General features: G+C 46.0%; 1 protein-coding gene across 10 annotated transcripts; it reads right to left on the bottom strand.

Moving 5' to 3' along the window:
• Positions 1-31: 31 nt before the first annotated feature.
• LOC118855861 (putative adhesion G protein-coupled receptor E4P) lies at positions 32-11,445 on the bottom strand. 10 transcript variants are annotated; one of them, XR_005010818.1, is made up of 9 exons: positions 11,128-11,436; positions 9,560-9,730; positions 8,408-8,553; positions 6,851-6,958; positions 6,391-6,582; positions 4,214-4,449; positions 3,458-3,524; positions 1,128-1,564; positions 32-201 (listed from the first exon to the last, which is right to left on the bottom strand). XR_005010818.1 is itself a non-coding variant. In XM_036765890.1 (9 exons), exons 3-9 carry the CDS (start codon positions 8,426-8,428, stop codon positions 223-225), a joined length of 639 nt encoding a protein of 212 aa, XP_036621785.1. In that variant the 5' UTR covers positions 8,429-8,553; positions 9,560-9,730; positions 11,128-11,436; the 3' UTR covers positions 32-222. The 10 variants fall into 10 exon arrangements, 4 of the variants coding, with proteins under 4 accessions (XP_036621785.1, XP_036621786.1, XP_036621789.1 ...); XR_005010819.1 differs by having other exon boundaries at positions 1,128-1,381; XR_005010817.1 differs by having other exon boundaries at positions 32-268; positions 1,128-1,224.
• Positions 11,446-11,681: the final 236 nt, after the last annotated feature.

Raw genomic sequence — 11,681 nt, 5'->3', positions numbered from 1 at the left:
GAGAAAATTTAAAAGGAACACAGTCCTACATCATGAGTCAAGAGGAATTTAATGAGGGACGATCTGTTGCTGGTAGTGGGGGTGAGATCTTGATGGGATGGAACCATTGAGGGGTAGGTGGAAGCCTCCCTTGCCTTGGCAGGAAGACTTCTGGGTCTTACTCAGCTGTCTGTGGAGGAACTTTTGAGCAGGATACCAGGCCTGGGGCAAATGAGAATCCATCTAAGTCTCTATTCCACCGAAGGAGGAAACAGATGTTGGCCTTTGCCTAAAATGGCAGAGGCAACAGAGAGCATCAGGAAGTTGGGGGGCAAGTGGTAAAGTGAAACTGGTGTAGGGATAATCTCAGAGCTTCATCTGAGATTGTATGGGGCCTGGGAACGCCATGCCCCTCACCCGAATCTCCTAGGGATACATGATAACTCTATATCTGGTCAATCTCAGGAGGACAGAAGAACCAGGAATATAGTCTAGAACTACAGTAACATCTCTAATCCAGGCCCCCAAACCTTTTTCTTTTTATGGAAGGGGTGGGAGATAGGGCAACAGATGTGTCTTCTCCTCTTGGTCCAGTTTATGCCACCCTTGCTGCCATATTACCTGTCTTAGTGATGGTAAAGAGTGGGTGCTGCTCCTGACCTCATATTCCCACTTCCTATGGCCATGACTTGGGCCTACCTGTTTCTCTCCCCACTTAGAAATGTCCCATCTTCTTTTCTGCCCTGGGTGCCCTCAGTGGGGATCGACAGGGAAGGAGAGGTTGCTGATCTTATTATTGACATGACAATGGGGCCAGGGCTCCAACTGGAACTCAGAAAAGAAGAATCTTGGGCATGAAATTCATACTCGACTCTCTTCTCCACCCTCCCTGGCATCTTTGCCTTGCCTGAGCCTCCTTGGGTTCTGATTGGTTCCAATTGGAACCTCTGCCCCATGCCAAGTCCCTTTGTCCTACTGTTTCCTCCAGCTCCAAATAGTGATGTAGCTACATCCTACTTCACTGGCTAGGTGATACATACTGAGTATCTCAAGAGTACAGGGGCCCCAGAGGTGTGTAGAGTGATCGGTTGAAGTCAGGTCCCCACCCCTAGACCTCAGACCCTTCAAGCCTGCCCAACAGCTCTTACCCTTCAGATGTCACCGATTCTGCAGGATGCTCATCAGAAGGGAGTGTTTGGGCATCTAAACTCCAGATCCTTGAAAACTGTGTTGACCACTCTGTGTCTGGGGAAGAGGGAAGACTCCTGCCAGTTATCCAGTGAAACTTTGCTTCGTATCCATCCCTGATTATCCTTGGAGTTGTCAGGATAAGAACTCACAAGGGCCCTTTGCAAAACTTCTGCTGAAATCCATAGACTCAAAAGGAAATCAGCTTTTGAGGCTGAAGAGAACGTGGAAAGAATGCTGATCCTCGAGTCGGGAAAGTTGTGAAGCTTATGACTTACATGGGGCCAGTCACTTTATTTCTCTAGGCCTCTCAGGGAGTTGGACCAAAAGGCTGTTAAGGTCTCTTCCATCCTTAGATCTATGATCTAGGTCACAACGTCTTCCATATCATGGAGACCTATCAGGAATTGGAATTCTTCTGCTATGGGTTGGGGCAAAGGGCATGGGCCACCCCATGTATTTGGAGGCAAGTTTCTTTTTCTTTGCTTCTATTGTCTATTGAGTTATAGGCTTGACTTCTTCAATGAGTGTTTCTTTTTGTTGTTGTCACTGTTTGTAAAGTAACAGCTATTCTAAGATGGTATTTCATAGATAGTCGTGGATATGGAGAGGGTAAAGAATGTAGGGATACTGCCTTACCCTCCTCATTTGGGGCTAAACTATCTGTCCAAGTTCCCATAATTAGTTCTGGGGCAACAGCTTGAACACGACACTGAATCTAAGTCCAGTGATCTTTCCACTATGGCCTGCTGCCTCCCATAAATGTATGTATAGATAAGATAGCTAATATTTGTATAGAAGTGAAGCATCTTAGGTAGAATCAGGTAGAAATATATGTTCATGTCTCATTTCTGCTACACAGAGGCTGTGTGACCCTGGGCAAATCATTGAAACCCTCAGTGTCTTGGGCAACCAAAAGGTTTTTTTTTGTTTTGGTGTCTACTGGGCCATTGCTGCTCCATGTTTTATCAGTGTCTAGCCGAAAATTTATGCTTTCTAGTTTGAGACTAGAAATCGTCTAACAGTTTTAGATCCACATTGGTAAAGTGAGTTTCCTCATTGTCAGTTCCCTAGACCAATGGAGTCACAGGTCTGGCCACACAAACAGCTATTCTTTGTTAGGCACTGTACAATGACAAAAGGTAAAATAGTCTTTTGCCCTCAAGAAGCTTACAGTTCAGAATGGGCAAACAACATGTACATAGACAAATAGATCAAGGTGCTTTTGGGGATACTCAAAATTGGAGGAATCAGGAAAAGCTTCTTGTAGAAGATGGCATTTGAAAGAAAAAGAAGAAAACTTGGTATTCTAAGAAGTGGAGGTTGAGAAGGAAAAGCATTGCAGCAATGTGAGCTAGCCCATACAAAGGCAGAGAAACAGGAATTAGAGAGTCATGTACGAGGAAGAATAAGGTGGCCAGTCTGGTTGGACCAGATTGGGAATGAAGGGGAGTGATGTGGGGTAGGGGCAGTGAGGATGATTGGGGCCAGTTTGTGAAGGGCTTTAAATGTTAAAAAGGTAAGTTTATATGAGATCCTAGAGGTAACAGAGACCCACTAGAAGTTGTGACCTAGCCAGATCTGTGCTTTAGGAAAACCACTGTGGGAGATGGACAGAAGTAGAGCAAAACCTGAGGCAGCAAGCCTAATTAGGATGTTATTGTAGTGGTCCTAGGGAGTTGGTTAGGGCCTGAAGTAGGGTGTCAGTTGTGTGAGCAGAGAGGAGGAGATAGATGTTATGGAGGTAGCATTAAGATACGGCAATGTTTTGGGCATGTGGAAATGAGTTAGCAGGAGAAGTCAATGATAATGACACAGAGATCTTGAACCTGAGTGACCAGAAGGACAACGGTACCCTTAACAGAAAGAAGAAAGTCTTTCTCTGTAGCAGGGGATGTGCTACACCTGCCTCACCAAAAACCCTCCCCACTCTCAACCCCTCCCTAAGGCTAGGCATTATGCCTTCCCCCTTTAGACTTGGTATCAGATGCCATATATTCCCCCTTTCAGAGACGACCCCAGAGAGTACCTCTCCCCACTTAGGATCCTAGATCATAGAGCTGGAAGGGACCCCGAAACCAACTAGTCTAACCCCTCATTTTATAGATGGGGAACTAAGACCGTGAAAAATGAGGCTAAGGTCGCCCAAGTAGTAATTATTAGAGGTGAGATTTCAACTTAAGCCCTCTGACTCCGGAACAAGCCAAGGGCCCTGTACGCAGAGCTAGGAAATGATTCACTGTGGTTTTGGGGGTGGGGGAGATGGCCAGATCAAAGGGGTGTCACTCACCATTATTAAAACGCAGATGGGACTCACAAAGATCCATTCTGAGTCCTTGATGGGGTTGATCCAACAGCTGGAGAGAAGCAGAGGAAAGCTATCCCTGGGAGTCTTGGGCAAACCACCCATCTCTTAAACCTCTAAGCCTCCATCCTGGGTGAACCCATTCTGAACATCTGAACACCAGAGGTCAAGAGCCCTAGCATAGCCATAGAAAAGGAAAATGGGTGGGGAGAGGGCGGGAAATGTTGCCTGGGGCCAATGCTGAAACCACTAGAGGAAAAATAAAAAGCATGGTGCCAGCTCACAAAGGCAATGATGGTTTGAAAATGGCAGCCTGAGAGCCCTGGGCATTTTGAAATCTGGAAGGGGAAGGTTTGGGAAAGGAAGGATCTTGGCTAGATATGAAAATACTAGTAGGGAGGGCTGGTTAAGAGAAGGAATAGAATCTGTCAGTTTTCAATTTTCGTCTCTGTGGGTTAGAAAATGGTCTTTTCTAGCCATTTTCTGGCTAGCTTAATCTGGCTAATCATCAACTAAATAACCCATTTCCCCATCACATGGGTTTGACTTGCTTTACTGGCTTTAGTTACTTACTTTATTTACTAACTAGCTTTACCCCTAGTTCTGTGGGATGAGTCCTACTTAATTTTATAGTCTATTAGATATTACAGATTATAGGGTCTTGCCCAATCCCAGCTTAGGGTTTGCTCTGAAATTCCAGAGCCATAGATACAAATAACCCATCCTCTCCCAAACACTTACTTGTTATAATTATTGATGTCATGGGCCTGGATGGCAATAAATAAACCTATGTACAGAGCAGGCATCCCATAACCAAAGAAATTCAGCACTTTCCTGAATAGCTGGATGGTGCTGAGATAGTTGATCACCTTGAGGCTCCAGGAGATCAGGTAGAAACAGAGCCTGCCCAGGAATATCCAGACAAAACTAGCCAGGACCAAGTTGTGGAAGATACAGGAGATCATGATGCACATGGCCTGGAGAGGAGATGATGGAGAAGTCAGGTACCAGGTTGAGGTAGGTCTACTTCCCCTACTGCCCCATAGGTGTACTTCCCCTACCTCTCTGTAGGCAAAAGGGGCCAGGGGTGGTCCTCTGTTGCTGCTGATGCCACTCAAGGGGACCAGGAGCTTCTGCCCCACCCTTGGTGTCTGTCTTTTCCCCTTACTTTCCCCCATACCTCTTCTCTGTAGGGTCTCCAGAAGAGCACAAATTTAGAATGCTGGGACAGTGATTTAGAATACCCGTACTATTTTACTTAAAGTATTTTTGTGTGTGTGGTGGGGGGAAGGACGGCGCAAGTGATATGCAAATTAGATGTGTTAGCTTATTACTGAAACAAGCTGGATACAGTCAACTGGTACCTTGCAGTTCCAACCTGGATCCCTACTCAACCTCCTTTAGTCCAGGACCTTGGGGTAGCTAATCCCTTCCTGGTTCAGGTCTAGATGCACCCTGTAATTTTGGATGGACAGTACTCTTTTGCAGGCACCCTGACTCCTACCTTCTGCTCTTAGCTTTGGGACCTTTCACCTTTGTTTTGCCCCAGAGGCCTTTGGTACTCTGACCTTCTCAGAAGAATGTTTTCACAAAGGAATTACAAAGGAAACCAATTATGTTGAAATAACTATTCAATTTTTAAAAATTCACAGACCCCCAAGTTTAGATCCTGTATCCTAGATGAATGCTCTCTAGCATCTTCCTCAGACCCTTTCTGTCTATGTCTTGACATTCTCCTTGGAGATTTTTCTTCTTTGCTCTTAAGCCTTTTTCTAGCTTATTTGCTCTTGGTCAGTTAATGTACTCATGACTATCTCTGCAGTTCTCAGAGAGTATCACCTCATTCTGCTCTTGGATTAAAGTTCTCCTACAAGCTTTATTTTCACCTTCCTGTCTCACACATCACACTCCTCTTTATAATTTCTCCAGACCAAGTACAACCATTAGTCCCTCTAAACCCTACATTAATATATCATCTTTTCTACAGGGTAAGAAAATGCAATGGAGTTCTCCAGGGAAAGGTATTATTTTCTACACATTTTTAAAGCAATAGCTTCTCCATGAGCAGTCACCATAATCTGGTTTTCCTTTGTCCCCCTGAAGCTTTCCTGGAGGAAGGGGATACTAGGAAATTCAGCAGTGGGAGTAGGGTACTCTTAAAAAATCTGCCCAGGTGTAAGGTGTTCTCCTCAATTACAATACCTAGGAAGTCACAAATCCTATGGAGGCTGAGGAATTGTGGATTGACTGTAGAAAGGGATTGGAGAAGCATGGTTAAGTGTGGAGAGAAACAAGGGAATGTTTCAAGACTCCAAGGAGAGGTAAGTCCAAAGAAGGTGGGCTTAGGCAGAGACAACAACATGCTGGGTCTGAGTCTTCCTTCCTTCCTTCCTTCCTTCCTTCCTTCCTTCCTTCCTTCCTTCCTTCCCTTCTCTTTCTGTCCTTCCTCCCCCCTCCTCTCTCACCCCCCCCCCCAGACTGGGAGTAGAGCACCCTCTCACAAGCTTGACCTCATGCTCCATTTTCTAACCTAGGCTAATGCAGCCTGGTAGCTCCCCATTTCCAGAGGCTCACTATATTGTTATGCATACAGACACCCAATTGACTTCAGTCCATTGTAGCTCTGAACTCTCAAACTCAAGCAATCTACCAACTTCAGCCTCACTATTAGCAGATATTATAGACATGTACCACCATGGCTAGCAACTATACCTTGGTATTCTAAGAGTTAAGGTAATCTGAGTTTTGGGTACAGGAAAAATGGGCTTGATTTGGGCTTTAGGCATTTGGGAAGGGTCATCATGAATGAAAACCCAGTCTGACTCATCATTTGGATGGGCGGAGATGAAAAAACCATCAGAGGCCATGGGGAAGGGCAGGGAGATAGGGTGAGAGGAGTAGAGAGAGAAATCACCTACCTCACTAAGGGTCCAGTGTATTCCGGCGAGGAAGAGAGGATGGGAGAGAAAAAGGCAGAAGCTCAGATGAAGATGGATAAAAGTATTGATGATCTGGATAGTTTTGAGGTCCCCGATAATGGGTATAGCGAGGAGGAATGCGGAAGAGACGAGAAGACCCAGGCTGCTGATAAAGTGGAGGGTATAGGCCACCTGCGACATGGTAGAAAGGATCCTTGTTCAGCTATAGATTGGATGGGCTGACCTGCAAGGTCTCTTTTCAACTCTGAAATTCGGTGACTCGGTTTGGGCAGAACTGGGCAACACCTCCTCAGAGGACCGACCCTGCCCCAGGCTGCCGGGCCACTGCTAAACCACACTTATTAGGCCAAGTATAAAGATTGCAGCTTCCCTCTGAGTTCACAAGGCAGATATCCAACTGCCTCCCTCACCCCTCCAACCCCCACCACAGGGCTCTCACCATCTGTTTGTGGAGTCTGGCAAGATGTCTGAGGATATGCCCCCAGTCTGGATGGGAGTGGGGGGCACTCGGGCCCTGGGCTTTGCATTCTGTAGACCCCACGGCCTCCTAAATGTGTCACAGGATAATTTCATGGGGCATCTTCCTTCCTACCCCCACCCCACAATACCCCAAGTCTTAGGGTTTATTCCATGCTTAAATAATAGCTAGTATTTATATAGCCCTTTTAGGTTTGCAAAGTGCTTTACAGATAGGATCTCATTTGATCCTGACAACAACCCTGGGAGGTAGGTTACTATTATTGTGCCCATCTTACAGATAAGGGAACTGAGAAACAGAGAGTTTAAGTGATTTGCCCACAGTGACACAGCTGGTGAGTGTCTCAGGCTGAATTTGAACTCAGGCTGTCCGGGCTCTAAGTTTAGCATTCTATCTATCACACTGCTTAACTGAGGGTGGACAGATGACAGAATTGAGGGTGGTGGCCCTGTGTAACTGCTATAATCTGGCACACACTGAAAGATCTGCTTGTCAGCTAATGGGCACAGTAGATAAAATCCCAGACCTAGAGTCAGGCCAAAGTGAGTTCAAATCCAGTCTCAGATATTTACTAGTTATGTGGCTTTGGGTAAGTCATTTAACTTCTGTCTGTCTCATTTTCCCCAACTGTAAAATGAAGATCATAGTGCCTGCTTCACAGAGCTGTAAGGATCAGATGATATATTTTTAAACCACTTAGAAGAGTGGTTGGCTTATAGTAGGTGCTTAATAAGTGCTTCCTGCGCTCCCCAAATATCCTTTTGACTAAGTTATGAAAGTACTACCATCTATATTGGAGTCATATGTATTTTAACTGGCTTAAGATTTTAGCACCAGATAGCCTGGTGTACTGACCCAGAAAGCCAGCTTTGGAGTCAAGAAGAACTGAATTCTAGTTCTGCCTTTGACACTAAGTTTTTTTTTTCAGTATCCTAGGCAACTTTCTAAGACTGGCATTTGCTGATGAGCTCCCTATCTACATCAGCGGAAAAAGTTTCCACATGGGAAATTCTCTACATGCGTATAATCATAGGACAAGATAAAAAAAGGCTTAGTTTTATGTAACCATAGACTGCTCTGTCTGCTCAAATGCCCCCATTGCTTTCCATGGTCACGTAGAGGAGAGTCTGTGAGATGGAGTTCAGATAAAATAGATAAGCTTTGATTTGAGGGGGGCAGGAAAGAGAAAGATATGGCTTATGGGAGAGGACTTGCCTGACTGGGATGCCACCTTTGGGATTCCTAGGCAATCAGGAGGCATCATGAAGGAGGGAACCAAGTGCCCAAATGACCAGTAGGAAAAGGAACCAACGATAAGCTTTATCTACTTCCCAGTTCAGTGCTTCAGCAGGAAAGGGGGAAGGAGGAGGTGATGATGTAGAAGTGCCCTAGCAACTGTTTCCTCACAGGATTTTGTGCACAGTGGATGTGTTCAGGGATGGCTAAGTGGGGGCAGGGAGGTGAGGGTACTTCCTATCCTCTCCATCCTACCTTCCCTGGGCCAGCCCTGCCTGGTACCTGCTCTGGAGTGGGATCCATGAGATCGCCCAGTCGCACTGGGGAAATGAAAGTGATGACGGTTTGGTAGCGTAGGCTGAAGCTCCGGAGTCCAACCCCTGCAGGGGAGCCGGCAGGGTAGGCCAGATGACTCCCGAGATGGCTGCCTGGGTGCAAAAAGCACAGGATATCAGAGCTACACGGGACCTTAGAGTGCATCTACTCACAGATTTAGAGGTGGAAGGGACCTTAGAGCTCATGAAGCCCTTTATTTTTACAGACGAAGAAACCAGGTCCCACAGAGGTGAAGTGATTTGGCCAAAGTTGCACTGCTAGTCAGTGGTCAAATGTGCCTCAATCCCAGGTGAGCCATGTTTTGCCTTGTAGCTCAGTCTCCACAGTTCTTGGATCTTGGTCTTTGGGTTCACAGAAGGAGCTCATGAGAGGATCCAGGCAGCTTAGGAAAAATGCCCTCCAGCTTCCAGTCCCCAATCTGAGAGTCACATGGTGTTGTGCATAAAAAGTTGGATTTGGAGTCATGAAGACCCACCTGAGACAGTTACTAGCTGCATGACCATAGGAAAATCACTTAACCTCTATGTGCCTAAAGACAGTTCTTCATCTGTGAAATGAGGGGGGTGAACTCCTTGACCTTCAAGGTCCGTTTCAAGTCTAAATCTATGATTCTTTTGTCCTTTCATAGCAGTTTTTTGGGCCAAGGACTAGTAGGGAGCTGGATTCTCAGATTCCTAATTCCATCAAGGAATTAATCAGTAAGCTTTTATCAAGTACCCAGTACACTGTGCTAAGGATAAAAAGACACATACAAAAATTAAATAGTCCCTGCCCTCTAGGAGCATACAGTCTACAGGAAGAAAGAAACACTGATGGAGATTCCAAGCCTCCCTCTACCCATCAGTAGCTCAGATTTCCCAGGCCTTCAGCCATTGAAAGGTTTTGGCCTTGGTCTCCACACAGTGCTCTTTGTTCAGCACCCACATTATCCACAGCTCTTTCCTAATCTTCCCCTGTAGGGTAGGGAGTGAGGGTATGGGAAGGTGGGGAGAAGAAACCTCTGAGAAGACCTTCTCTAGTCTGCACATCGGGCTCAAATTCTCCATTTATGCCAAGCCTCCCCCATTCCCACTCAGTCACTGGGGCTCCCCCCACCACCTGCTGACGAGTCCGTGGACTGGTCGAGAGCTTGTTCTCTCCTCTGGTGGCTCACAGTGGTATGGGCAGCCACACATAGCCCTATGGCTCCAGTCTCTGCCTGGAGGAGCACCCCAGCCACTGAGCACAGTGGGCTGATGCGTGGTATTGAGACGGCTATGGCGACGGGACCTGTGGGAGAGGAAGGGTCAACGTGGGCATGAGAATTAGCCTTGGAAGAAAGAGAACAATTAAAGCACTATGTAAATGCATTTAGTCCTATAAAAACAAACTATATAATATATATATATATATATATATACATACATACACACACATATAGGCATGTATATGTACATGTAAACACACATACATATGCAAGTTGCAGGGCATGGCGGTGTGAAGGTAAGGAGAGAAGTGCTTCACTACCAGGAAGTGTATCTTTTTTTTGAATGCTATATGGATGAGAGACAGAGGAGCATAGTAGATAGAGCCCCAGCTTCAAAGCCAGGAAAATCTGGGCTCAAGCCTCACCTTTGAGATATAATAGCTGACCAATTGCTTAACCTCTCAGGGTCCTAAGACTCTAAGTGGCATAGAAGGTGCCAACCTGCCCTGGTGGAGAGAATTTCCTTGCTCCAGCGGTCTCTGTGCCAATGAAATCCCAGCCTCTATCCCATTTTTTTTATATTGATGTGTAATTGAATAGCAGAGCTGGAAGGAATCTTGGAGATCACCCACTGAGGCTCAGAGAGTTTAAGAATCCAGGGCACAGTCAGGACTGGAGCCCAGGTCTCCTGAATCCCCAAGCTCAAATCTCTTTCCTCTGTAAAATGCTGCTTTCACCCACTACTGGGGCCAGGGGTGTGCTGACAGGAATGTGTGGGGTAGTTGTTCACTGCTCCAGACTTAGGAGAGGCAAGGGGCAAGAAGTTGGTGCTCAGCCCAATTTTCCCTTGTATCCTCTGAGGTCGTGGAAGATATAAAATAAATCATTGACTTCTGGTGGGGGTGGGGAATGGAGATGAAAACTTAATATTGCTGCTATCCCTCCTCCCTCCCCAATTCAAAATAACTTGAATTGTAGAAGGTTTCTCTAAGTGGATTACTGCCACCCTGGCCTATCCTTCCAGTCTACTCTCAATGATCTTTGCCCACAGAGGGAAGCTTATGTCATAGGTAATCTAATGTGGTGAGCTCCTATGGCTTGAAAGAACCTAAGTGACCAATTGGTCCATTTCTCCTGTTTCTAGAAAGATGTACATCTAAACCAGTTCAGATGGATGGAGAATCTAAGCAGAGTTGTTGCTGGGGGACAGAGTTGTAGTGTCTTTCCTGTTCTAAAAGTTTTTTAGGGAAACCTCTTAGAACCCATTTCAGTGCTTCATATCCCCATAAGAAAAGAACTAGGTATCCCAGACACCAAAGAGAGGGTTAGTCCATCCTTAATGCCCCAGCCATTTCTAGACTTAGTATACATGGCTGTGAGCTCCTGAGCTCACTCTAGGGTGATGAGATGCTATGCCCTTGGCTGGCGGGCCAGAAGCAGTGAATATATGTAATAGACTTATGGCTAAAGGCATCACTACCTGCTGGAATGACCTAGGGGCATGGTCTAGGCTCTCTTCTTCCTTTTCGATTTTCTTCGGATTTTTCAGATTTTTCACTCCTCTTCTTTCTGATTTGTCCTTTGTCCCTGGTACTGGACCCTACTCTCCTTAGTTCATTGGTCAGACATGAGCTCCTCCTCAAATCACGTAGCCTATTGGTTATGGTGGATGTTTCCTTGGCCCCCTTCCTCCTCCTGAGTCTTCATGGCCCCTGCCAAGGCTGCACCCCTTTCCCTTGACTGTCTCTCCTCCTCCCTTACCCCTTGAATGTCCTTCTGGCTCTACTCTTACCAAACCCATTTCTTGGCTATCTCTTTGGAATTCTTCATTGTTAGGTGACTGTGAGGTCATAGAGAAGCTAGCCAATCAGCACAAGCCACTGCCTGAGATGCTTGTGGATTGGTTCTTCTTGGCTAGATAAGCCCTTACCTCCTCCTCCAACCCTAGCCCCTTCCACTAACCCCCAACCTTCTCTTGTATTCTCCATTCTCTATTTACTATTCTTAATTTCCTCATGATGGAAATGAACTAAT

The sequence above is a fragment of the Trichosurus vulpecula genome, chromosome 7, assembly GCF_011100635.1.
Source record: "Trichosurus vulpecula isolate mTriVul1 chromosome 7, mTriVul1.pri, whole genome shotgun sequence".
NCBI classification, from domain to species: domain Eukaryota; kingdom Metazoa; phylum Chordata; class Mammalia; order Diprotodontia; family Phalangeridae; genus Trichosurus; species Trichosurus vulpecula.
This window is presented reverse-complemented; position numbering and strand designations above follow the sequence as displayed.

Excerpts from the sequence above, each read along its gene's own strand:
- LOC118855861 (XM_036765890.1), bottom strand. The coding sequence starts at position 8,428 with ATGGATCCCACTCCAGAGCAG. Across the intron at positions 6,959-8,407 it reads TGGATCCCACTCCAGAGCAG|GAGGCCGTGGGGTCTACAGA; the intron begins GTACCAGGCAGG and ends TGACACATTTAG. Across the intron at positions 6,583-6,850 it reads CCAGACTCCACAAACAGATG|GTGGCCTATACCCTCCACTT; the intron begins GTGAGAGCCCTG and ends ACCATGTCGCAG.